At 39.2% G+C, this 25,401-nt stretch overlaps 1 protein-coding gene across 1 annotated transcript in view; it reads right to left on the bottom strand.

Annotated features, from left to right (window-relative positions):
- magt1 (magnesium transporter 1) overlaps window positions 1-25,401 on the bottom strand; it is a 41,725-nt gene continuing 16,324 nt past the window's right edge. Inside the window, exons 6-10 of the mRNA XM_032510635.1 lie at window positions 15,093-15,182; window positions 14,938-15,001; window positions 14,179-14,253; window positions 379-467; window positions 1-276 (exon numbers count right to left, since the gene is read on the bottom strand). Coding sequence (XP_032366526.1) covers window positions 439-467; window positions 14,179-14,253; window positions 14,938-15,001; window positions 15,093-15,182 — 258 coding nt within the window. The 3' untranslated portion in view covers window positions 1-276; window positions 379-438. The remainder of the gene's footprint in view (window positions 277-378; window positions 468-14,178; window positions 14,254-14,937; window positions 15,002-15,092; window positions 15,183-25,401) is intronic.

A 25,401-nucleotide genomic window follows, 5' to 3' on the forward strand; every position in this document is an offset into this window, starting at 1 on the left:
TGCTAAGTCTTTATAAAGGCACAGTGTTGTGTGTGTGTGTGTGTGTGTGTGTGGTGTGTGTGTGTGTGGTGTGTGTGTGTGTGTGTGTGTGTGTGTGGGCAAACACTTTTGGCTCAACAAAAGTGAACAGATTAGAAGACAAGCCATGGCTTAGCAGACAGCCCCTTAACAGAAATGTGGCATTGTCTTGGACAGCACCTTCTTGTTGACAGCACTTGGGGAATTTCCTGTTGATACTGCTGTGGATTTGGTGGGGTCAGCTCTAACATCAGGAAGCTGCATCAGAAAGAAAGAAAGAATTTTAACCAACAGAAAACAAGGTATGCCAAAGGGAGTAGGGAAAACAGATACAGTTATGATTTGTCTCTCTGTCTTTACCTGTATGGGTATCCATGGTACTTTGCTCTGAAAATGGAGAGCAGCAGCTAAAGAACAGCATCACCAGACCAAACCTGCTACACACATAACTGACACACACACACACAAACACACAAACACACACACACACCACACACAACACACACACACCACACCACACCACACACACACACACACCCAACACACAACACACACAACACACCCACACACAACACACACTTTGAGTTGCTCAAAACTCTCTTTCAGTAAACTACAAACACAAACAACCAAACAATGTTCTCCGTGCTGCGTTCATGTTATGGTGTACTTTGAACAAAGTTTCATGTGTGTGTTGAGCCCTCTTAGTGTTTTAAAAATAGCTATTTTGACGCAAGGGTAAAAAAGTCCCTAGGCCTCCCATTCAAAAGGCCATTTGACCAAAAGAAAAAATACGGTAAGTAAACTTAAAAGTGAAGCTTCTGTCCTAAATGTGCTTTTAAACTAAAATGTTGCTTGGTACATACACAAAAAGACCTAAGTTGCTTTGGTGAGAGAAAAAACTTTAAGTGCTAGAAATGGGTGGGCCTTACACGTCATATTCAGTGAACAGCGGACATCACAACTACAGTCCATCTGATACCAGCAGAACTAATACCAGTATTTGAATTGATTGTACGAAATAACTGGATTTTCACCATTCCACGTGCTGTAAACTATTACGTGATTCATCCAATCAACTTCAAATTTGGTTTGTGCCCTCTTTAGACCTAGAAGATGAAAAGTTATTAAAAGCTTAACTTTTGTACAGGGACCGGATGTAGCGGGGCAGCCATTTAGTGCATTCGCCATTGAAACAGTTGTTGTACATTATTACCCCTTACTTGTCCAATGGTTGCGCAAATGAAACCCCGACATGGCCAGAGGTGCGAGGGCCCGTTCCAACACTTCTTGCAGCTTTAATTTCTTTCCATTAAATAAGTAAAAAAGCAATGAAAACTATACATCTCAATGCGCCCTGGGCACACGTTTACAATATATCCAATGTGCAAATAAGAAGCTGGCATTAATTATTACATTATGCTTATCTGGCTCGTTTGTTCCACATTACTATATCTAGTAGCAATGCACCATTTAGAATGTTGTACTCTAATTACATTGCCAATCGCCTGTAAATTCCCATGATAACCAGGCGTGAAGACACGCCACATGCCAATATTGACTCATACTATGATTTAAGTCCTTTCAAGGCTTTAAATTTAGAATTAGAAATTTTAGACATGTTAAGACCCCGCGGAAACCCTGACCGCCGCACACGGCAAAAAAGATGCACAGCCGCGAGGAACGCTGTACCGCCATTAACCCTGATGAAAGCTGAGGTGTCAGTGCTCGTACATTGCAGCTTGCAGCTTTAATTTGTTTTGTGTTTGTACATGGGATTAACATGGAGGAAAAAGGGCTACCATTTCACCAAATTCCTACAAATCGACCGCTCCATTTAAAGGGTTCTAGACTGCAACCATTTTGAGTTGAGTTGAGTAGAGTTGGCCAATGTGGGTGAAAGGGGGATGGTCGTGAGTGATTTGTCAATTACATAAAGCGTGGATCTACACTTGGTTTCTGCTTTCGTGGAGTCATCACAACAAAAAAGACGGTTTTATTTCAACACCACAACCGAGGAGATTATAACTAATTGGCTGTGAATTCACCGATTTATTTCCATTTTACATCAATGCTATGTAGCTCTGCTCTTTTGTGCAAGAGAGGTAGAGAGTAGAGATGTGACAGCAGAGACCGCTTCTATGAAGTAAAAAAAAAATACAATAGGCTGCTAAATAACTATTTAGCTTATAAAAACAAATATCGCTTGTGTGAGTGTCGTGAGTCTCTCTCTGGTCCTCATCCACCTCATTTTCCATCACTGGGGTTGATAGTAAGATACTCCCTTTTATGGGACGTTTAATCACTAGATATGTGTCTATTTCAGTGTTAAAGAGATGGTTCTGAGTAATTCACCCTAGGGTCTTTTGCCCATGATTCGAGCCACAACCCCTCCCCAGAAGCCGTTTTCCCTTGGTCTAACATGGTTGAGTTAGCGCACCAATGGAACCAAGTGTTTAGCTCAAAAATTCCCCATAATAATGCCGGAATGGTACCAAACTTCTCAGTAGTCAAAATAGATTTCTTACTCATTAAACCAGGCATTATTAAATAACACTTGCCTGACGGCTTCTGCTCTCTAATGCTACGGCAGTTCAATGTGACTTAACTAAATAAGACAGCCAGATTGCGGTTTCTCTTTATTGCCAAAGCATTACTTGACAGTAAACTGGGGAAAATGTAAAAATTATGCGTTGCGGCTGAATTAAGGTGTGCGCCCCAACATTTTCTGCCTGTGCCCCTATTTTTGTTATTTAGGGCCCAAAGTGCTATTAGTAATGTGTAATGTGTGCGCTTCCATTTTTCCTCTTTTCCGCTGTAGCTTGTGCACTGTGGTGCGCCACTATACTGCACGATATTAAATACTATTGCACTTGCAGAAAACATTTTTACAGTTTTTAAAAACTATCTGGAGTGTACAGAAGAAAGCCAAGGAAAATTAATATCAACGTGTGTGTGTGTGCGTGCACACATACTTTTTCTCTCCAATGTCAAGTCAGAGGTAGCGGCCTCACACAGCGCACCATTCCCATGGTTACAGCGCATCTGACAGTAAGGTCAAGGTTTAGACAACAATTGCATGTAATGGCGTTACTATTCCAAACCACTAATTCAACAATCTTAGGGAGGAATGCAATGGCATACATGGAACTTTGTTATGTAATGTCAACAAAGCCTTATCTTGTTAAAAGTTATAGAACATACATTTTTTGAAATTGGGAGAGATTATTATTTTTGTACTGAAATTAGAAAGGGCAACAGTACAGTGTGCAAGTTATGGCCATATTTGCTTTGACGTAATCTGAAAGTAACAAAAAGTTATCGAGTTACTGACATTGATTTAAAATTCTAATACTTGGATTAGGTTACGGGCTACATTTTTATATATATTATAGGTAATAGTGTAATACACTGTTCAAAGTAACCATCCAACCCTACAACCCCCCAGGTGCCATTTAGAGTAAAGGTTTGATATTTTAAATGGGGTTGTAGGATATACTTATCCATCGTCAGTGTATTACCTACATGGTCGGCGGCTTCCAGATTGAAAATGGGCTTGCACGTGGAGATTTGTTTTGAGAACAAGGAGGAAAAAACCTTGTTTATAACAAGGTTTTGCATGGACTTTATTTTCATTGTGCAATTGGGCTATCCCAAGTATTTCAGTGTGTGCTTACTTAAAAGGATTGTATGCATACAGAAGGATACTGAAGAGTAGGACAATGTGGCTCAGCCCAAAAACTGGGCCTGACTGCTGCCATGGATGTAACTCTAAAAAAACAATAAAGTTTAAATAGTATTCTGATAGTTAGTTCACGCATATTGTAAATGATAATATATGTAAAAAAGTGTGTTTGTCTTACAAACTGTCCGGTGCTGGGGTTCTTGTGTGCATAAGGTGGTCCTCGAATGTGGTTCCACATCTGGCTGAAGTCATAATCAGGACAAAGCACTAAAACACGAAAACCACCCCCAGCAACAAAGAAAAGTATTATAAAGATCAGGATATATTTATTAAAATACGGCGAAGACACATTTTCTCTGCACTTTGAAATCTTTATAATAATTCTTTCCCCATTAAGGCAGTTTTTACAACAATTATCAAGAGATATTAAATATCACTACTTTTACATTCATTATTTTTTTCCTGTTTCTTAACACTGTTCTTAGTTCATTCAAAAGGTGCAACACCCTTTACAATACAAAACAAAAAAAAGTGGAAAATCTCATGCCTATGAATTTTTTTTTTTTTTTAACATTCAATTGGTAATCAAATTGGAAAATGAACCAAATCAAAATTATTTGTGCAAGTCAAAAAATAAAAATACTCAGCAACTTCCTGGTCACACAAATTGTGCACAATAATATCAAATTCTGTCTGTGTCCCCTTTTTATTTCTATTTGTGACTTGAGCATAAAAAGTACAAACAAAAAACAAACAGTTACTAGCTTTTGTGTGGATTTAATAAATATTGACAGAATTTCTTTTTTCATTTTCCAACTATTGATTCCCAATAATAATGAAAAGAACAAAATTATACACACATTCTTATGACCAGCTCAGTATTTAAGGCTCAAACACTGACAACATTGTTGGCAATTGTGCATGCTTTTCCATACATAAAAGCAGTAACTTGAGTGCTGTGTAACATGTGTCTGATGCTAATAACTTAGTCGTTGGCAGGTGTGTGGAGGAGATTTAATTCAGGAAATGGTTTCCAATCTGTCCAAATTTCTCAGCATTAAGAAGTTCCAGTCTGACGTGACAGCCAGCAGGTGCTTGCTGGATGGAGTAGCTGTCTTGCCGCGTGGCCTGTCAACCTCCAAGCACCACCATGCTAGCTGGAGCTCTTCAAGAGGAGGCATTACATCTCCATCACTTGTTTAAATAAACAACACAAATATCCATTAAAGGGTTATGGTAACTGTGGTGTCTCTTTTCTAACAAGCTTGTGGCGACTGTTACTCACACTACCAGCCGCAGGCAGAGGGAGGGAGGAGAAGCGTTTGCAAGGCTGAGAGATACTGTCTCTTTTTGACAGACTTGTGATACATTTTAAAATGTATATACATTAGGACTGAACGGTAGTTTTAGCATCAACATCGCGATGTGCACCAAGCGCGATAGTCACATTGCAGGATTGCAATGTTGACGCTAATTCTTTTTTGCTGCTTGATAGAAAAGTAAAGATTATTACGCCCAACCCTCTCTTTAAGACGGGTAGCCATGTGGGCAACGTTTGTATGTGACGTGTCGTCTGGGTTATTTTAGGAAAAGTAGGGCTCTCCGTGTGTAGAAAAAATATCGTAGTGACGCAGTGATAGTGTGCATAGTTTTCAAGGGTAGTGAGTGAAGCTATAGTAGTCAGTGTTTTATGTTCGCCGCAAACAAAACTAAACACCTGATTAATGTCTAATGTCTCCCGCCATTTCTCCCACCAGAAAGCTGCTACCAGCAGGTAAAGCTAATATAGTTAGCCCAAAGAAACAAGGGGTCCGTCCGTCCCAACTAACAATACGGCTCAGAGCCGCGACGCTGGAAACGTACACTAATCTACAACAGAAGTCTGTGTCGATCCAACGTCATTTACAATCGACTAATTGTTCTTAGATACAGAGTTTATTGTAGTGTCGTGGATGCAGGTCTGATCAAATTTATCAAACAAACAAGCGGCCCCGCTAGTCGACACAACCTAAAATAGAGGGAAGCAACAGCAGCCACCAGTGTATATTCTTCTCGATGCCTCCCCTACAAATCACAGCGACAGTTGAGAATATTTATTTTCCAAATAGCTTACAATCTTTGAAAAAAAATTATTAGTGCATGCCTATATCCATTAGATTTATATTTCAGTTCATAATTATGTTTGTTGCATTTCACTATCACTATAATGATGCTATTTAATAATATGTTAAGTCTAAATTTAATTTCCTATATTGTCTGATTTTAATTAGTCTTTTTCAATTTCCATATGCCCCTGGGTCAACTGAGAAAAAACAACCACTGAAACCTTGGTTTTATAAACGTTTAGCACAGGTTCATATCCGTACCCTCTGTAGCCCAGGCTTAATAATAACCCTAAATTATTTTATTGTAAGACATTCCTTTTATTTCCCAGTATTAAAATGTGGTCAAAGTAGTTGGTTAAAAGCTATGAGAGAAAATTATTTTTTTTTCCTCACATTTGCAGATGCCCCTCCAGTCCGCCGTGGATCAAGTGGCATGATTCAGTCTTTCTAATGGAAGGAGAGCTTGTCGGTACACGATCCATCCTGCAGCACAACTGTTTGAGGCATGTGCCAAATATTCGCACATGCGCAGATGATATCCGATGAACGCGGTTTACGACATCTGCACCTGTGTTCACATAGGACAGTTGAAGAACCAGTCTGTTCGCCTCCACCTGGAAAGACGAACGTTAGTTTAGCTAAGCTTATTCGGCTAACACACTAGCTGAGACAACATGTAAATTGAAGGAAGATGAATGAAAAATAACCGTTTAAATATGTAACAGCTGTTACGCCGTTACTTGTGCTCATTTTAAAATACAATAACTATATACTTTTTTTAAATAACTTTCAAGTTTAATTTAGCTGTAGCCCGGTTTTCCCCGTTTAGTGGGTAATGTTTTTTAGGCTGACTCAAGCTGTCAAATAGCGGTTAGCAAAATAGTTGTTAGCTAAACTAGTGTCAGCTTCCCGGTGGAGCCAAACCCACACACACACACACAACACACACACACAAACACACACACACACCCACACACACACAACACAACACACACACACACACCACCACAACAACACACAAACCACACACCACACCCACACACACACCACACCACACACACACCCACACACACACCACACCAAAACAACACCACACACACACACACACACACACCCACACCACACCACACACACAAACACACACACACACAACAGTGAAATAAAAAAAGAACCCAAAAACCATAAATTTCACACTGATTATGGAAAAAGTTAAAAGTTAAAAAAGAGAACGGTAATCAAGACAACCCGACCCACTTCCGGGTTAGGCCCCGCCCAGTCCGAGTACAGATACAGACACAGATAATTCATGTGTTAACAAGATACAGATACAGATAATGCTGTACTTGCTCATCCCTACTATTATAGTAGATTATAATCTATTTGGTCCAGGTAGCTTTGTCATTTGTCACAAGGCTACTTTTACTTTTATACTTTAAGTAAATTTTCAAGCCTCTACTTTGTTACTTTTACTTAAGTAAAGATGTTGAATCAGTACTTCTACTTTTCCCAGAGTTCTTTTTAACACAATTAACTGTACTTCTACTTGAGTATGGGAAGTGAGTAATTTTGCTATCTCTGGAAAAGAACATATAAATTTCAATAGTTAAAAAAAAAAAATATATATATATATATATATATATATGAAAAAAATAAAAAAGTATATACTGCATTGGGCACTGCCGTTTATTTCTAATTTAATCTAATCTTATTTTCTAACTAATTTTCAAACGGTTTGCTTTGCTACAAATGCCAGCCATGGGGGGGGTCTATGAAGATTGGCTCACCTCAAGGGGCCACATGAAGAACTGCAGCTGCAGTTTCTCTTTTTGAACTTTATTGGCCAAATTAAACAGTGCAGGCAGCTGCAGTTTCAATTACACAAATGACAAACTTTTTTTTTTCATCGTACTGATATTACTAATAATTAAAGTAAAAAATAGTTTATGCATTAGGTTCATTTAGTATCATACTTTTAAAAATCCCTGTACTGTTTAGACTACACAACTTGCTGTCTTTAGTGAGGTTATTTTTTGTACCAAGGCTTTGGAGCATGTGGAGTAATTGTTTCAAGTGACTTGTATCATTTTAGACCAATGACATCATTGAAGATGCCTGAAGCCCTAACACAGTTCAAATAAAGTCTCCCTTGCGTATGCAATACATACAGTTACAGGCTTGCAGTTCAGACACAAACGTATTACAAGATGGATTTTCATGTGAGATGTGAAGTCTTGTGTTATCATGGTGCAGAAAATCAGGGCTAATCCTGTAGTGGGAACTTGATGCGAATCAGCATTTAACATTCATGTTAAGTATTTACATTATAAATATTTTATGTCATGGCATACAGGGCTTGCTCCCAAAAATTTAAAGAAAATTGAAACAGAGGCGGTCAAGGCTCTTTAATATTGAAATGATCACTTTGGATAAAATATTCTTCCCTGATACAACCTTATAAAGCAACCATAAACATTTAAAGCTTCTGATTAAGTATCCCAATAAATGAGTTTGCATATTTCTCTTGATGTTTACAAAGTCTAAAATCTCACGTCATTGACTTCTTAATAAGGAACAACAATCATCATTTCACAAGAAGTTTGAAAAGTTGACTTGCCATCTGCCCCATAACTGTTTACTGCAGGTGGAAAGAAAAAAGTACATCATGCTAAACGTATTTGAAAAATGATTTACTGTCAATTAACTTGATAAATCTAGACACTATTTATAGTGGAAGTGGTTTGATTTAAAGGACAAACAAAAAACAGACACAATTTCTTTCTCAATTTTGATTATACAGTGTTAACTACAAATTGCTTTTTTATTTGGCAATTTGAAAATGAACTGGGTTGGGGGTGGGGGGGGTAAACGTCATGCAACCATCCCTCCCCCTACTAGTAATTTTATTTTACTATTGAATTCCAAATAGAGTCATAACAAATTGAGTGAGAAGAATGACAAATTAAATGAATTTTAACTGTGTATCCATAACATAGTAGTCGTTTATTTGAATCCTGTAAAGTGCTACTTTGTTTTAGACCCTACACTAACCACTGTCACTGCCCAATGTGAGCTGGGTGCAGATTTGAGTCACCCATGCGTCACGTTTGCGACAAGTAGCCAACAAGATGCTAACGAGAGACTTCTGTAATTTCAATACAGTAAAAATGGACCTACTTAACAAAGTTTGTTAACTGCTGGCTACAAGTTTGCAATCAAACACAACAAAGGCTGTCACTTGAATGGCGTTTTGAGCAAACGTTAGCAATCAATCAATCAATCAATCATAGATAGCTGAAACGTTTTGGGAGTGACTGCTAGTTTAGGTGCAAGCTAGCAATCAAACACAACAAAGGCAGTCACTTGAATGGAGTTTGAGCTAATGTTTGCAATCAAACAATCATGACTAGTTTAGACGTTTTGAAATGATTTACATCTTCTGTTATTGTTTGTAATGAGAAAAGTTTAATATTTCACGGATTTCACAAATTCAGTATGACAAGTTAGACCACAAACTATTTACACACATCTGCACTTGACCAGAACTGTTCTGACTCATAGACAGACTGACTGGACTCTCATTGGGTAGGACCCGTTATGCCGTAAACCGTTTAATCTGAGCATGCGTGACTCAAATCTGCACTGACTCACATCAGGCAGTGACAACCATCACTGAGTGGGAGTAGTGATGAATAATTTAACTGCTTGCAGTTCCGACTGCCCTAAGATTTAATAAAATCACCTGACTCTATTACTCATTCTTTATTCAGGTAATTTGACATGTCATCAGACACCCCAGTGGCTCAGCAGTGAACATGGACATGGAGCTTACAGAGGCTCAGAGTGGGTGAGGCGGCAGGCTCTTTTAAACCAGTAAAAATCTGCGTTCAAAACGTTTTCTTTAAATGATAACCTCAGTTTAATCAATACTAAAACAAAGGACTATTTGATAATATGACAGCATTTATATAACTATGTTATGACCATTGGTTAGAAGTATTTCTACTTTGTTATTATCATATCACTTTTTACATACCTCTGGTTTGGTAAATTGGTCTAAATACCTACAACCTGCTTGCCCCCGGTGAGTGTTTTAGTTGGCTCGCAGGACAAGAGGTGTGTTCAAGTTGGTAAATAAGAGTACAAAAAACTTTAACAGGAAAGCTAACGTAGTTGTTGTTCAAAGGGCTCTTGTGTCATGTAAACTGAAATTACTCCTTTTTAAAAAAATTACATTTTAAAATAAAGGCCATTTGATTGGATGTGTGGAAACAAAGTATTCTGACAAAATTAAAGCAAATCTGGTACTTGATTTAACACAAATTCTGGTTTACACTGCATATTCAGCAAAGAGCAATGGGTGTTAAGAGGACTAATCAGCTAATTTTTGCCCCGGGACTAATTTCACAGTTAAATCAACCAAGCGCACAATAGTTGATATAATAGTAATAATGCTTAATTCATGATTCAGAATATTTAAGTGAAAGTAACTCCGGCTTTCAAGTGGAAAATAGAACCGTGTCCTATTTCTTTTCCTCACTTGTGTCATGTTTCAGTGATGTAACTAGCCAATCACTGCCAAGAAACAAACTGAAACTGAACTGTAAATACCTAAAAAGGGTCCTAGAAAGAAAAATGTCATTTGGACCTATTAAACAGTTGAAAAATGTATAGTGTTAAATTGGTATACCGGTATATGATCTGGTGTGTGTCTGGTACAACCTTGTCATGTACAAAGCACAGCTGAAATTTAAAAAATTGGGTTTGTCTGTGATTGGATAATCACAGGCAAGTATACAATTTAACATATATGGAGAAACATTTTCCAGTAATAAACACATATTTAATTGGTTGTAAATCGATATCTGCAATCAACAATTTTTTTTCAACTCTGGCTTAGCATTTATTTTTCTATGTTTAGAGGACCTTTGTAAATCTGTTGAGTTGAGCTATTACAGAAAAGATTCCCTAAATTTAGTACCAAATTGTATACTTCTTTCCAGAAAACTTCCTAGGACATTATTAAGATATTACAAGACCCATATAAGAGGTTATTTTAAATAATAATTAATTAAATTACTTATTTCCAGAAACTCTGGATGCCTGAACGTTTAACTTTGTTCCCAAAAATGTCATATCCTGGTTCAAATTCAGCAACAAACAAATATACCAGTTTAAATGGCCTGTTTAAAAAATAAAGATTCAGACTGAAATTTGTGTCCACTAGGAGTCCACTACAAAACTTCCTAAATTTGAATAAAGAAAATACATTTTGGCACAATACAGTTCAGAATGCATTCTAGTGATGGCTGTTGTTTGCTTGCTAAGTCTTTATAAAGGCACAGTGTGTGTGTGTGTGTGTGTGTGTGTGTGTGTGTGTGTGTGTGTGTGGGCAACACTTTTGGCTCAACAAAAGTGAACGATTAGAAGACAAGCATGCTTAGCAGACAGCCCCTTAACAGAAATGTGGCATTGTCTTGGACAGCACCCTTCTTGTTGACAGCACTTTGGGGAATTTCCTGTTGATACTGCTGTGATTGGTGGGGTCAGCTCTAACCCATCAGGAAGCTGCATCGAAAGAAAAAAGAATTTTAACCAACAGAAAACAAGTATGCCAAAGGGAGTAGGTAAAACAGATTAACAGTTATGATTTGTCTCTCTGTCTTTACCTGTATGGGTATCCATGGTACTTTGCTCTGAAATGGAGAGCAGCCAGCTAGAACAGCATCACCAGAACCCTACCTGCTACACCCACACAACAACACACACACACACACACACACACACACACACACACACACACACACACACACACACACACACACACACACACACACACACACACACACACACACACACACACACACACACACACACACACACACACACACACACACACACCTTTGAGTTGCTCAAAACCTCTCTTTTCAGTAAACTACAAACACAAACAACAAACAATGTTCTCAGTGCTTGCGTTCATGTGATATGGTGATACTTTGAACAAAGTTTCATGTTGTGTTGAGCCTTCTTAGTGTTTTAAAAATAGCTATTTTGACGCAAGTGTAAAAAAGTCCCTAGGCCTCCCATTCAAAAGGCCATTTGACCAAAAGAAAAAAATACGGTAAATCTTAAAAGTGAAGCTTCTGTCCTAAATGTGCTTTTAAACTAAAGTTTGACTTGGGTACATACACAAAAAGACCCTAAGTTGCATTTTGGTGAGAGAAAAACTTTAAGTGCTAGAAATGGGTGGGGCCTTACACGTCATATTCAGTGAACAGCTGACATCACATACTCCAGTCCATCTGTATACCAGCAGAACTAATACCCAGTATTTTGAATTGATTGTACGAAATAACTGATTTTCACCATTTCCACGTGCTGTAACTAATTACGTGATTTCATCCAATCAACTTCAAATTTGGTTTGTGCCCTCTTTAGACCTAGAAGATGAAAAGTTATTAAAAGCTTAACTTTTCGTCACAGGGACTGGATGTAGCGGGGCAGCCATTTAGTGCATTTCGCCATTGAAACAGTTGTTGTAACATTATTACCCCTATACTTGTCCAATGGTTGCGCAAATGCATAACCCCGACATGGCCAGAGGTGCGAGGGCCCGTTCCAACACTTCTTGCAGCTTTAATTTCTTTTCCATTAAATAAGTAAAAATGCAATGAAAACTATACATTCTCAATGCGCCCTGGGCACACGTCTTACAATAATATCTAAATGTGCAAATAAGAAGCTGAGCATTAATTATTACATTTATGCTTATTCTGGCTCGTTTGTTCCACATTTACTATATCTAGTAGCAATGCTACACATTTAGAATGTTGTTACTCTAATCTACATTGTCCAATCTGCCTGTAAATTCCCATGATTAACCAGGCGTGAAGACAGCCACATGCCAATATTGACTCATACTATGATTTAAGTCCTTTCAAGGCTTTAAATTTAGAATTAGAAATTTTAGACATGTTAAGACCCCGCGGAAACCCTGACCGCCGCACACGGCAAAAAAGATGCACAGCCGCGAGGAACGCTGTACCGCCATTAACCCTGATGAACGCTGAGGTGTCAGTGCTCGTACATTGCAGCTTGCAGCTTTAATTTGTTTTGTTTGTTTGTACATTGGAGATTAACATGGAGGAAAAAGGGCTACACATTTCACCAAATTCCTACAAATCGACAGCTTCCATTTAAAGGGTTCTAGACTGCAACCATTTTTTGAGTTGAGTTGAGTAGAGTTGGCCAATGTGGGTGAAAGGGGGATGGTCCGTGAGTGATTTGTCAATTACATAATGCTGTGATCTACACTTGTGTTTCTTGCTTTCGTGGAGTCATCACAAACAAAAAAGACGGGGTTTTATTTCAACACCACAACCGAGAGATATAACTTAATTGGCTGTGAATTCACCGATTTATTTCCATTTTTACATCAATGCTAATGTCAGCTCATGCTCTTTTGTGCAAGAGAGGTAGAGATGTGACAGCAGAGACCGCTTCTATGAAGTAAAAAAAAAATACATATAGGCTGCTAAATATAACTATTTAGCTTATAAAAACAAATATCGCTTGTGTGAGTGTCGTGAGCTCCTCTCTCTGGCTCCTTCATCACCTCATCTTTCCATCACTGGGTGTTAGATAGTAAGATACTCCCTTTTCATGGACGTTTAATCACCTTAGATATGATGTCTATTTCAGTGTTAAAGAGATGGTTCTGAGTAATTTCACCCTAGGGTCTTTTGCACCATGATCTCGAGCCACAACCCCTCCCCAGAAGCCGTTTTCCCTTGGTCTAACATTGGTTGAGTTAGCGCACCAATGGAACCAAGTGTTTAGCTCAAAAATTACCCCACTAATAATGCCCGGAATGGTACCAAACTTCTACAGTAGTACAAATAGATTCTTTACTCATTAAACCAGGCATTATTTAAATAACACTTGCCTGACGGCTTCTGCTCTCTAATGCTACCGGCAGTCTCAATGTGACTTAACTAAAATAAGACAGCAGATTGCGGTTTCTCTATTTATTGCCAAAGCATTTACTTGACAGTTAAACTGGGGAAAATGTAAAAAATTATTGCGTTGCAGGCTGAATTAAGGTGTGCGCCCCAACATTTTCTGCCTGTGCCCCTAATTTTTTTTAGTTAGGGCCTAAAGTGCTATTAGTAATGTGTAATGTGTGCGCTTCCATTTTTCCTCTCTTTCCGCTGTAGCTTGTGCACTGTGGTGCTGACCACTATACTGCATGCATATTAAATTACTATTGCACTTGCAGAAAACATTTTTACAGTTTTTAAAAAACTATCTGGAGTGTACAGAAGAAAGCCAAGGAAAATTAATAATCAACGTGTGTGTGTGTGCGTGCACACATACTTTTTCTCTTTCCAATGTCAATGTCAGAGGTAGCGGCCTCACACAGCAGCACCATTCCCATGGTAACAGCAGCATCTGACAGTAAGGTCAAGGTTTAGACAACAATTGCATGTAATGGCGTTACTATTCTCAAACCACTACAATTCAACAATCTTAGGGAGGAATGCAATGGCATACATGGAACTTTGTTATGTAATGTCAACAAAGCCTTATCTTGTTAAAAGTTATAGAAAACATACATTTTTTGAAAATTGGGAGATTTATTATTTTTGTACTGAAATTAGAAAGGGCAACAGTACAGTGCAAGTTATGGCCATATTTGCTTTTGACGTAATCTGAAAGTAACAAAAAGTTATCGAGTTACTTTACATTGATTTAAAATTCTAATACTTGGATTAGGTTACTGGCTACATTTTTTATATATATTATAGGTAATTAGTCGTAATACATGTTCAAAGTAACCATCCCAACCCTACAACCCACCAGGTGCCACTTTAGAGTAAAGGTTTTGATATTTTTAAATGGGGTTGTAGGATATACTTATCCATCGTCAGTGTATTACCTACATGGTCGGCAGGCTTCCAGATTGAAAATAGGGCTTGCGTGGACGGGATTTGTTTTGAGAACAAAGGAGGGAAAAACCTTGTTTATAAACAAGGTTTTGCATGGACTTTATTTTCATCTGTGCAATTTGGGCTAATCCCAAGTATTCAGTGTGTGCTTACTTTAAAAGTGAGTATGCATACACCTGAAGGATACTGAAGAGTAGGACAATGTGTGTCTCAGCCACAAACTGGGCCTGACTGCTGCCATGGATGTAACTCTAAAAAACACATAAAGTTTAATAGTATTCTGATAGTTAGTTCACGCATATTGTAAATGATAATATATGGTAAAAAGTGTGTTTGTCTTACAACTTGTCCGGTGCTGGGGTTCTTGTGTGCATAAGGTGGTCCTCGAATGTGGTTCCACATCTGGCCTGAAGTCATAATCAGGACAAAGCACTAAAACACAGAAAACCACACAGCAACAAAAGAAAAGTATTATAAAGATCAGGATATATTTATTAAAAATTACGGCGAAAGACACTATTTTCTCTGCACTTTGAAATCTTTCATAATAATTCTTTCCCCATTAAGGCAGTTTTACAAACAATTATCAAGAGATATTAATATCACTACTTTTACATTCATTATTTTTCTTCCTGTTTCTTAACACTGTTCTTAGTTCATTCAAAAGGTGCAACAACCCTTTACAATACAAAACAAAAAAAAGTGGAAAATCTCAATCTGCCTATGAATTTTTTTTTTTTTTTTACACATTCAATTGGTAATCAAATTGGAAAATGAAACCAAATCAAAATTATTTGTGCAAGTCAAAAAATAAAAATACTCAGCAACTTCCTGGTCACACAAATTGTGCACAATAAATATCAAATTCTGTCTGTGTCCCCTTTTTCATTTCCTATTTGTGACTTGAGCATAAAAAGTACAACAAAAAACAAGCAGTTACTAGCTTTTTTGTGTTGGATTCATAAATAAATATTGACAGAATTTCTTTTTTCATTTTCCAACTATTGATTCCCAATTAATAATGAAAAGAACAAAATTATACACACATTCTTATTGACCAGCTCAGTATTTAAGGCTCAAACACTGACAACATTGTTTGGCAATTTGCATGCTTTTCCATAACATACAAAGCAGTAACTTGAGTGCTGTGTAACATGTGTCTGATGCTAATAACTTAGTCGTTGGCAGGTGTGTGGAGGAGATTTATTTCAGGAAATGGTTTCCAATCTGTCCCAAATTTCTCAGCATTAAGAAGTTCCAGTCTGACGTGACAGCCAGCAGGTGCTTGCTGGATGGAGTAGCTGTCTTGCCGCGTGGCCTGTCAACCTCCCAAGACCCCACTGCTAGCTGGAGCTCTTTCAAGACAGGAGGCATTTACATCTCCAATCACTTGTTTAAATAACAACACAAATATCCATTAAAGGGTTAATGGTAACCTGTGGTTGTCTCTTTTCTAACAAGCTTGCTGGCCGACTGTTACTCACACATACCAGCCGCAGGCAGAGGGGAGGGAGAGAAGCGTTTGGCAAGGCTGAGAGATACTTGTCTCTTTTTGACAGACTTGTGAATACATTTTAAAATGTATATACATTAGGACTGAACGTTATGTTTTAGCATCAACATCGCGATGTGCACAAGCGCGATAGTCACATTGCAGGACATTGCAATGTTGACGCTAATTCTTTTTTGCTGCTTGATAGAAAAGTAAAGATTATTACCGCCCAACCCTCTCTTTAAGACGGGTAGCCATGTGGGCAACGTTTGTATGTGACGTTAGTCCGTCTGGGTTTATTTTTATGAAAAGTGAGGCTCTCCGTGTGTAGAAAAATATCGTAGTGACGCAGTGATAGTGTGCATAGTTTTCAATGGGTAGTGAGTGAAGCTATAGTAGTCAGTGTTTTATGTTCGCCGCAAACAAAAACTAAATCACCTGATTAATGTCTAATGTCTCCCGGCCATTTCTCCCCACAGAAAGCTGCTACCAGCCAGGCTAAAGCTAATATAGTTAGCCCAAAGAAACAAGGGGTCCGTCCGTCCCAACTAACAATACGGCTCAGAGCCGCGACGCTGGAAACGTAACACTAATCTACAACAGAAGTCTGTGTCTGATCCAACGTCATTTACACTGACTTAATTGTTCTTAGATACAGAGTTTATTGATAGTGTGCGTGAGATGCAGGTCTGATCAATTTATCAAACAAACAAGCTGGCCCCGCTAGTCGACCACAACCTAAAATATAGAGGAAGCAACATGCAGCCACCAGTGTATTATTCTTCTCGATGCACTCCCCTACAAAATCACCGCGACAGTTGAGAATTATTTATTATTTCCAAATAGCTTACATCATCTTTGAAAAAAAAATTCATATCGTGCATGCCTAATATCCATTAGATTTAATATTTCAGTTCATAATTATTGTTTGTTGCATTTCACTATCACTATAATGATGCTATTTAATAATTATTTAAGTCTAAATTTAATTTCCTATATTGTCTGATTTTAATTAGTCTTTTTCAATTTCCATATGCCCCCTGGGGTCAACTGAGAAAAAAAAACAACAACTGAAACCTTGGTTTTATAAACTGTTAGCACAGGTTCATAATCCGTACCCTCTGTAGCCCAGGCTTAATAATAACACCCCTAAATTATTTTATTGTAAGACATTCCTTTTATTTTCCCAAGTTATTAAAATGTGGTCAAAAGTAGTTGGTAAAAGCTATGAGAGAAAATTATTTTTTTTTCCTCACATTTGCAGATGCCCCTCCAGTCAGCAGTGGATCAAGTGGCATTGATTCAGTCCTGTTCACTAATGGAAGGAGAGCTTGTCGGTACACGATCCATCCTGCCAGCACAATCTGTTTGAGCATGTGCAATATATTCGCACATGCGCAGATGATATCCTGATGAACGCGGATTTACGACACTGCACGATGTGTTCACATAGACAGTTGAAGAAAGTCTGTTCGCCTCCACCTGGAAAGCGAACGTTAGTTTAGCTAACAGCTTATTCGGCTAACCACTAGCTGAGACAACATGTAAATTGAATGAATGAATGAAAATAATCGTTTAAATATGTAACAGCTGTTACGCCAGTTCTACTTGTGCTCATTTAAAATACAATAACTTAATACTTTTTCTTTATAATAACTTTCAAGTTTAATTTAGCTGTAGCCCGGTTTTCCCACTGTTTAGTTTGAGTAATGTTTTTTAGGCTGACTCAAGCTGTCAACTAGCGGTTAGCAAAAATAGTTGTTAGCTAAACTAGTGTCAGCTTCCCGGTGGAGACAAACCACACACACACACACACACACACACACACCACACACACACACACACACACACACACACACACACACACACACACACACACACACACACACACAACACACACACACCCCAACACACACACCACACACACCACACACACACACACACCACACACACAACACCACCACACACACACACACCACAACAACACACCACACAGTGAAATAAAATAAAAAAGAACCCAAAAACCATAAATTATCACACTGATTATGGAAAAATTAAAAGTTAAAAAAGAGAAAGTTATATTATTGAGTATGCAAACTCTTGTTCATTACATTTTAATAATAATTGCAACCACATTGTTGTATTTATTGTTGCAAAACTTTATACTGTATATAGTTTGTTTGTTGCCATGACAACACCACTGATCTGAAGCTCAATGCTGATGTTGTCATGGAAATAGTTTTCTAATCAGCAATAAATATAAAACAATAAATTTAAATTAAATTTGCCCACTTCCGGATTAGGCCCCGGATACAGAGGATTCATGTGGTAAATAGATACAGATAATGCTGTACTCGCTCATCCCTATAAAATATATTATATATATATATATATATATATATATATATATATATATATATATATTCATATTCTATTTGAGGGTCTTTTACATGCTGTCTCAGGTATTGGTTAGCCAAATTAGCTGTTAGCTAAACTAATGTCGTTAGCTTTCCGGTGGAGGCTAACAGCAGACCACTACTGTAGAACAGATCGTGCAGTGTCGTAAATCCTAGTACATCATGACTATCATCTGTGCGTGCGCAAACAATTTGCACATGCGCAGAACAGATTGTGCAGGCAGGACGGATCATGTACCGACAGAGCTCAGCCCCCTTCAGTGAGTGAAATAAACCCAACAGAAACACAAAAGGTGGTGGTCAAACATAATGTAAGGAGTGAAGATGTTGGCCCATACTTGCAATCCCCAGTGAGACTTTGCTCTTTCTCCGGAAAGGCTTTTAGACCCAATAATGAAACCAACTATGACACTTGGTGCTCCCACATTGAGCTACTCTTAAAAGTTCCCATGGCATGAAAATTTCACTTTATGGAGGTTTTTAACATTAATATGACTCCCCCCTGCCTGGCTATGGTCCCCCCAGTGGCTAGATAGGTGTAAACTGAGCTCTGGGCTTTCTGCTCTTCCTTGAAAAAATGAAAGCTCAGGGTTGATCTGGAATCTTGCTCCTTATGAAGTCATAATTTTGGGAAAGAGACTTAAAGATACAGTATTAGGGGACTCCTAAGGCCTATATAAACGCATCCAAAAAGCACTATGTCATGGGACCTTTAAACAAGATTGACACAGATGATGGGGTTATGGGGCTACAGCCTGGATCACCCCTGCTTACCTGTAGCTCCTTGACTCAGCCTTTGAAACTGTTCAGGATGGGGAGGAACTATTTGCCCAGTTTATGAACACACTTCAAGACCAGGGTGAAAAACCCTCCACTTATTTACATTGATTGCAACAAGCATTAAACCTAGCTGTGAAAAGGGGTGGGGTTAAGTAGGTAGATAAACATCTACTTAAACAGTTTTGTAGGAGATGCTGACTCAATTCTTTGCTCCCTAGCCAGCAACTTGAGCAGAAGAAAAAGTAGTCCCCCTTCATTTGCTGACCTCCTGCTATTACTGAGAACAGACAAAGTTTGACAGATGGCAAAAACTAGTCACATGAAAAAACACATTGGCACCCAGCTTCGGTTACAAAGCACATGGGCTTGTGTAGAGTCAGAAGAGAAGTCAGAGGTCAGTCTCAGTGCTATTGAAGATCTTGGGAGGCCGGTAGCTAGTCTGAAAAGTCAATTAACCTCTTTTATGGCTTATAAAAAGACAAAGGGGACTGCCAGAGGAGCAGCAGGGAAAAGTCGGGGCAGAGTCCCAAAACTAGACAATGCTAAAACAGACAAAGAACAAGCAAACAAACACCCAGGTCTTGGTATTGCCTTAAGTGTGGGGAGGATGGGCACATTGCCCCATCTTGCACAGAAACAGCCAATCCTGTTTAGTGGCTAAGAAGAGGAAACAGTTATGGCGTTTTTCCACTGCTGGTAACAGCTCGACTCGCCTTGACTCGACGCATTTTGCGTCCGTTTTCCATTGCAGATTGAGTAACGCCTCAGCATGGCTGGTCACCATAGCTACGCGTGATGATGTAATTTTCAACGCGACTCACAACAGCACGCCAGAAGAAATGTTTTGTTTCAAAAGAAACTGAAGGAAGCAACAAAAATCACCGCTAAAAAAAACAGGAGTTTGGGAATTCCTACGGAGTTCAGACGTTGACATGACGGTTGTTCGCCGACACAAAAGGGTAAGTTAAGTTTCCTGGTAACGTTAGCTAACATTTGCATGTTTAGGGCCCCGGTCAGTATTTACATATACACTATAACGTACATGAACTTTAGCAACCACGATTACACACCACATGTGTGCTGTGTACCGTTTGTGTTTCAGAGCATTCACGCTTTGCAAAATCGCCACCGCAGACCGTCTGGTGGGCAATGTCCGACCGGGTGAGATATCTGGTTCTACGTCACTGGTCTTGTATAATCTTTATAGAATCACGAAAGGCTTATGACAAACGACTTGGATGCATCTGGAACGCAGAGCCGGGGGGGACACTGTCACTGGGTGGCAGAGGAAGAAGACCGGGATGAGGGTTTGATGCCTACTTGAAAAGCTAAATAAAACTTTTCTTTGATAAATGTCTTTTTTTTTTTTTTTAAATAACGCAGTGTGCAATATTGAAACGACATAAAGCCCCTAATAGCCCTTGATTTTGAACAGTTGAAAAGTGAGAATAGTGCAGAGAGTAGATAATTGTCGTTGCTGGCTATTTTTTTTTTAAATGTGTTGCGCAACTCTAACCTCCTGCCCCTGCTGCTGTGCGGCAGCATTTTTATTGTGTCATCTTTTCATGACGCGTGCAGCAGAGAACGCATTGTCATGGTTCAAAACTACACATGAGGCGGGTCTTTTGTTGGCCATGTGCACCACCAAATGTACCGTAGTTTGCTGAAAATCACGTCAATCAACCAACATACATGTGCGTTGTGTTATGAATATTTGGAGACAGCGAGAAAACGGCTACGAGCATCAGAAGAGGATTTTGACAGCGAGGGGATTGTACAATGAGGTGGAAGATATAAACGAGTTGGGAGGGAGGATATCTTCATCATAATCTACCTTCCTCCTCTGTCTGAGCCCATTTTCCTCGCTCGTCTCTCAAAACTCCATAAACAACGCACATGTATGTCGGTTATTGACATGATTTTCTGCAAACTTCGGTACATTTTGGGGTCACATGGCTTTAAATAGCCAACAAGACCCGCCTCATGTGTATTTTGAAACATGACAGTGCGTTCTCTGCGCACGCGTCTGAAAAGACCGACGAATACAAAATGCTGCGCCCCGCAGCAGCCGGCAGGAGATTCAGAGTTGCGCACGCAGTAACCAGCGGGATGTGTCGCGCGAAGCATCCGGCACAAACGGGTTAAACAACACTCCTGTTGTGGGGAACGGGAGCTGAAGTAAGCTGACAACGTACCTCGATGAATGACGCAAAGCTCTAGTATGTGTCAGTCTAGAACATAAAAAAAGCAACCCTTTTAAATTTCCTAAGGGGTTAGTTGGCACCAGAGTACAGCGCAAGTGACATAAAAGATGAAGTTAACTGTCTACTTGACACGGGTTCAAATAACAACAGTTTCGGTCATTTTATGAACAGCACTTTTCAGAGCAGGAGATTAATCGCTTGTACAATCTCCAGAGGTGGGGGAGCTAACGGCCAGTCTGTACCCTACTTAGGTTACCTAGAAGAGATATACTTTCCTAAAAGAGCTTCTTGGAGCATCAATGGATGTGTAACTACCCTAGCTTTGGTTTTCACTGATATCCAAGCCAGTAGTCTCAAGTGTTTATTGGCACCAACACCCTCAATGTATTGTGTAAATGTACTTCAAAGCCAGATTGACATGGCATCAACCCATCCCACTGGCTACAGAGCAGTCTTAAATGTCTTGAGCTCAGACATAAGCAAGCAACAGTCACCATGGTTTAATGAAAATGCAAGGCAGAAATTATACTCATTCTAGCAGGTGAAACTAATAGTTGAGGGAGCTGCAGTACTAAAGGTTTTCAAATGAGAAGTATGTTATTGAGCAGCCATTCTCCTCCTCCTTGCCAGGTGGCTTGCTGTAAAAACTACTTGGTTGACATTCCCCAGCAACAACCCTAAAAGCTAGCGGTGGTAATTAGTAATGAGTCTAACCATGGTATTGTCATTCCTCAAAATGCACAATTACCGAGATAGTGCTTACCATAGCATCTACTTAGAAGAACAAGTGAGATCAACCATCAGAACCCTACCAAAGTCACCAGAGACTCAATGTCCACAAACAACCTGAACTTCAACTTCAGTGAGTCTCCCAATTCACCATGAATGGAAAGAACGCATTACTCAGAAGCTCAACATGTCTAATGGTTTTTGGCCACATTACCTGAATTTTGGGCCGAACAGATAAGGTAGCACACCACATAAAACTGTCAGATGAACTTCTGTTTAACAGCGTACTCAACCATACATTCACAAGATATCAAAGCTGTTTCGAAACATACAGGAGCTTCTTGATACAGAAGTCATCAGACAGTAAGAGTTATAGTGGTGGTCAAAAAAAATGGCCGGGCAGTGTGCATTGACTACTGACGTCTGAACCTTCAGACAATAAAAGACCATACTTCCTTTCGAAGCTGGAAGACACATTCTCAACGCTCAACGGCTCCCAGTGGTTCTCTGTCCTTGATTAAAGTCTGGTTTCTACCAAGTTGAGGAGGCAGAACAACCTAAGACTGCTTTTGTGTGTCCTCTTGGGTTCTGGGAGTTTAACTGAATGCCTCAGTGAGTGATGAATGCACTGAGCACATTTCAAAGATTAATGGAAAAGTGCATGGGAGACTGCATTCAAAAGGATGTGCTAGTCTTTCTTAAAACTTGATAGTTCTTAAAGACCTAGAGGAGCATGAAGCAAGGCTGATGAGGGCTCACGTGCCTTAGAGAGTATGGTTTGAAACTATCCCTTGAAAGTGTGTCTCTTCCATAATTCAGTCCGCTATCTTGGGCATGTGTTCTCCAAGAAGGGAGTCGAGACATATCTAGAGAAAATCACTGCTCTTCGAGTCATAGGCAATGCACATAGAGGATTGTCACGGAGTGAAAGCCACTATCCAGCACACAATTACAATTTCTGGTGACTAAGAAGTTCCGTGATTATCTTTACGCAACCACTTCACCATTGTTACTGAAAGCAATCCGCTGACATACATACTGACCCAGCAAAACTTGACGCCACAAGCTATAGAGGCTGGCAGCACTATCCACTTTCTCATTCAAACTCCTATCATCCAAAGCAGAATGGTATGTGGATGGATTGTGCGCAGGCCACCCAGGAGCTGATGGATGATCTTAATCTCAAAAAGGAGAGCGCTATGACAGTTCATTCAAGATAACCTCTCTGATCCGATCGATCATAGGTGTGATTGGCAAAGGAATAAATAAAGGGAGAAAAGACCGACCGACCGACTGACAGCTTTATACTGTTTACATGCATAATCAGCATCCATTCTTTATGAGATGTGTAAAGTCCCTTTGATGGAGATTTAGCAAAATACAGGCACTTTTTAGGTTGTATGTTTTAGGAAAAATAAACCTCTGGAACTGATTTTTATCTATCTAATTTTTTTCACAACACTAATAGTGGTTATTAGCCATACTATTAAGAATACACCGATTTTTTTTCTCGAAATACCTGACTGGCCTCTCCATCCAAACCCCAACTGGACCTTTGTCTGCCACACTGCAGACTCTTCAAGTACATGTAGCTACTTCCAGTCGAAGTTGATCACTTGGTACTTTAGTACTAGGAAGCAAACAGAAGCCAGCTAGCTTCTGTTGCTTCCACCGACAGCACCATCTGTTCGCTGCAGAGCTCTTTTTCCTGGCTCAGCAATACCTAATACTTACTTACAAATCCCCTATACTAGTTTACTTGAACTCTTCAGATAGAGTATTCTAAACAACACTCTATAATTTCAAACACCCACATTCTAGTAATTCTCCCAAGAGCAAGCAACTAGTGCTACATTGGCGACGAAAACTCCTTTTTAGCAAGAAACCTCGAACAGACCCAGGCTTGTAGGCGGTGTGATGCACAGTGGCAATAATAGTCACAATAAAGACATGGGAATAGTGACCACAAATGTAGTGTAGTAGCTCATGCCAAAGCAGGGCACTGCAGAACATTACAGGGAGTAGCTGGCATAGCATAGCACAGGTGGACGTAGCGGGATTGCGCAGGGTTCAGCAGGACACTGCAGGGCCACGCAGAACAGGACAGCTGTCTCATATTAAACTGAGACGTTTTCATAACCTGTAAAATTAAAATGTTCCGCAACCGGAGTAAAAATAAAAGTAAGGGTGCTCCGATTGATCGGATCACTTTTCGTTATCGGCCGATAAAGGCTTTAAATAGTTTGATCGGTGTCTCCATAAAGGCCGATCAATGAGCCGATGAGAGGCACTACTCGTGAGAAAAAAAATCTACCGCAGCTAAAATGCAGCCTCCCTACATTCACCGGTCTGCAGATTCTCACAGGTGTCTTGAAAAGACAATACATTAGCGATTTGCTACCACACGAAGAAAGGAAGATCACAGAATATATGAATGAACAAACAAAGATCACAACAAATGTTTTACAAATTTTTCGCAGACACAAATAAAAATTATTTTGCCTGCAGAAAAAAAACACAAAAAAACACAAAAACAAAAAGTCAACAATTTACAATCAATTCATAAACAAATAAAAAATAAATAAAAAAGCAAGTAACACACAGTTGAAGCAGGATATGAAAAACAATAAATAATGAAAACCAAGTAAAAACAAACAAACAAGCAATAGAAGATCTACGCAACTGTCAAATTACCAAAAGAACCCTAGCAATAACAAAACCAACTTAGCCAGCATAAATAAACAAAGAATGTGCAATGAGAAGAAACTTCTAGGAGGTTGTACATTGCAAAGGTTAAAGACTCGTTACCCCGAAGATTAGGGGTTGTATGACCCACAGCTTCTAACGAATAAGGCAACAACATGACCAAAAAATAAAGCCCACGGAAAGGTGGGCTAATTACAATTAAAAAGGAGCCAGTAGGAACATAGTAGGCCAAAAATAAAGAAATCTCTGCACAGGCACAAACCCAGAAGATCTGCTAGCTTACATGTATGTCAAACGCCGCAGAGTGTCAACAGTTGCACTTT

Source organism: Etheostoma spectabile, unplaced genomic scaffold (genome assembly GCF_008692095.1).
Source record: "Etheostoma spectabile isolate EspeVRDwgs_2016 unplaced genomic scaffold, UIUC_Espe_1.0 scaffold123, whole genome shotgun sequence".
NCBI classification, from domain to species: Eukaryota; Metazoa; Chordata; class Actinopteri; order Perciformes; family Percidae; genus Etheostoma; species Etheostoma spectabile.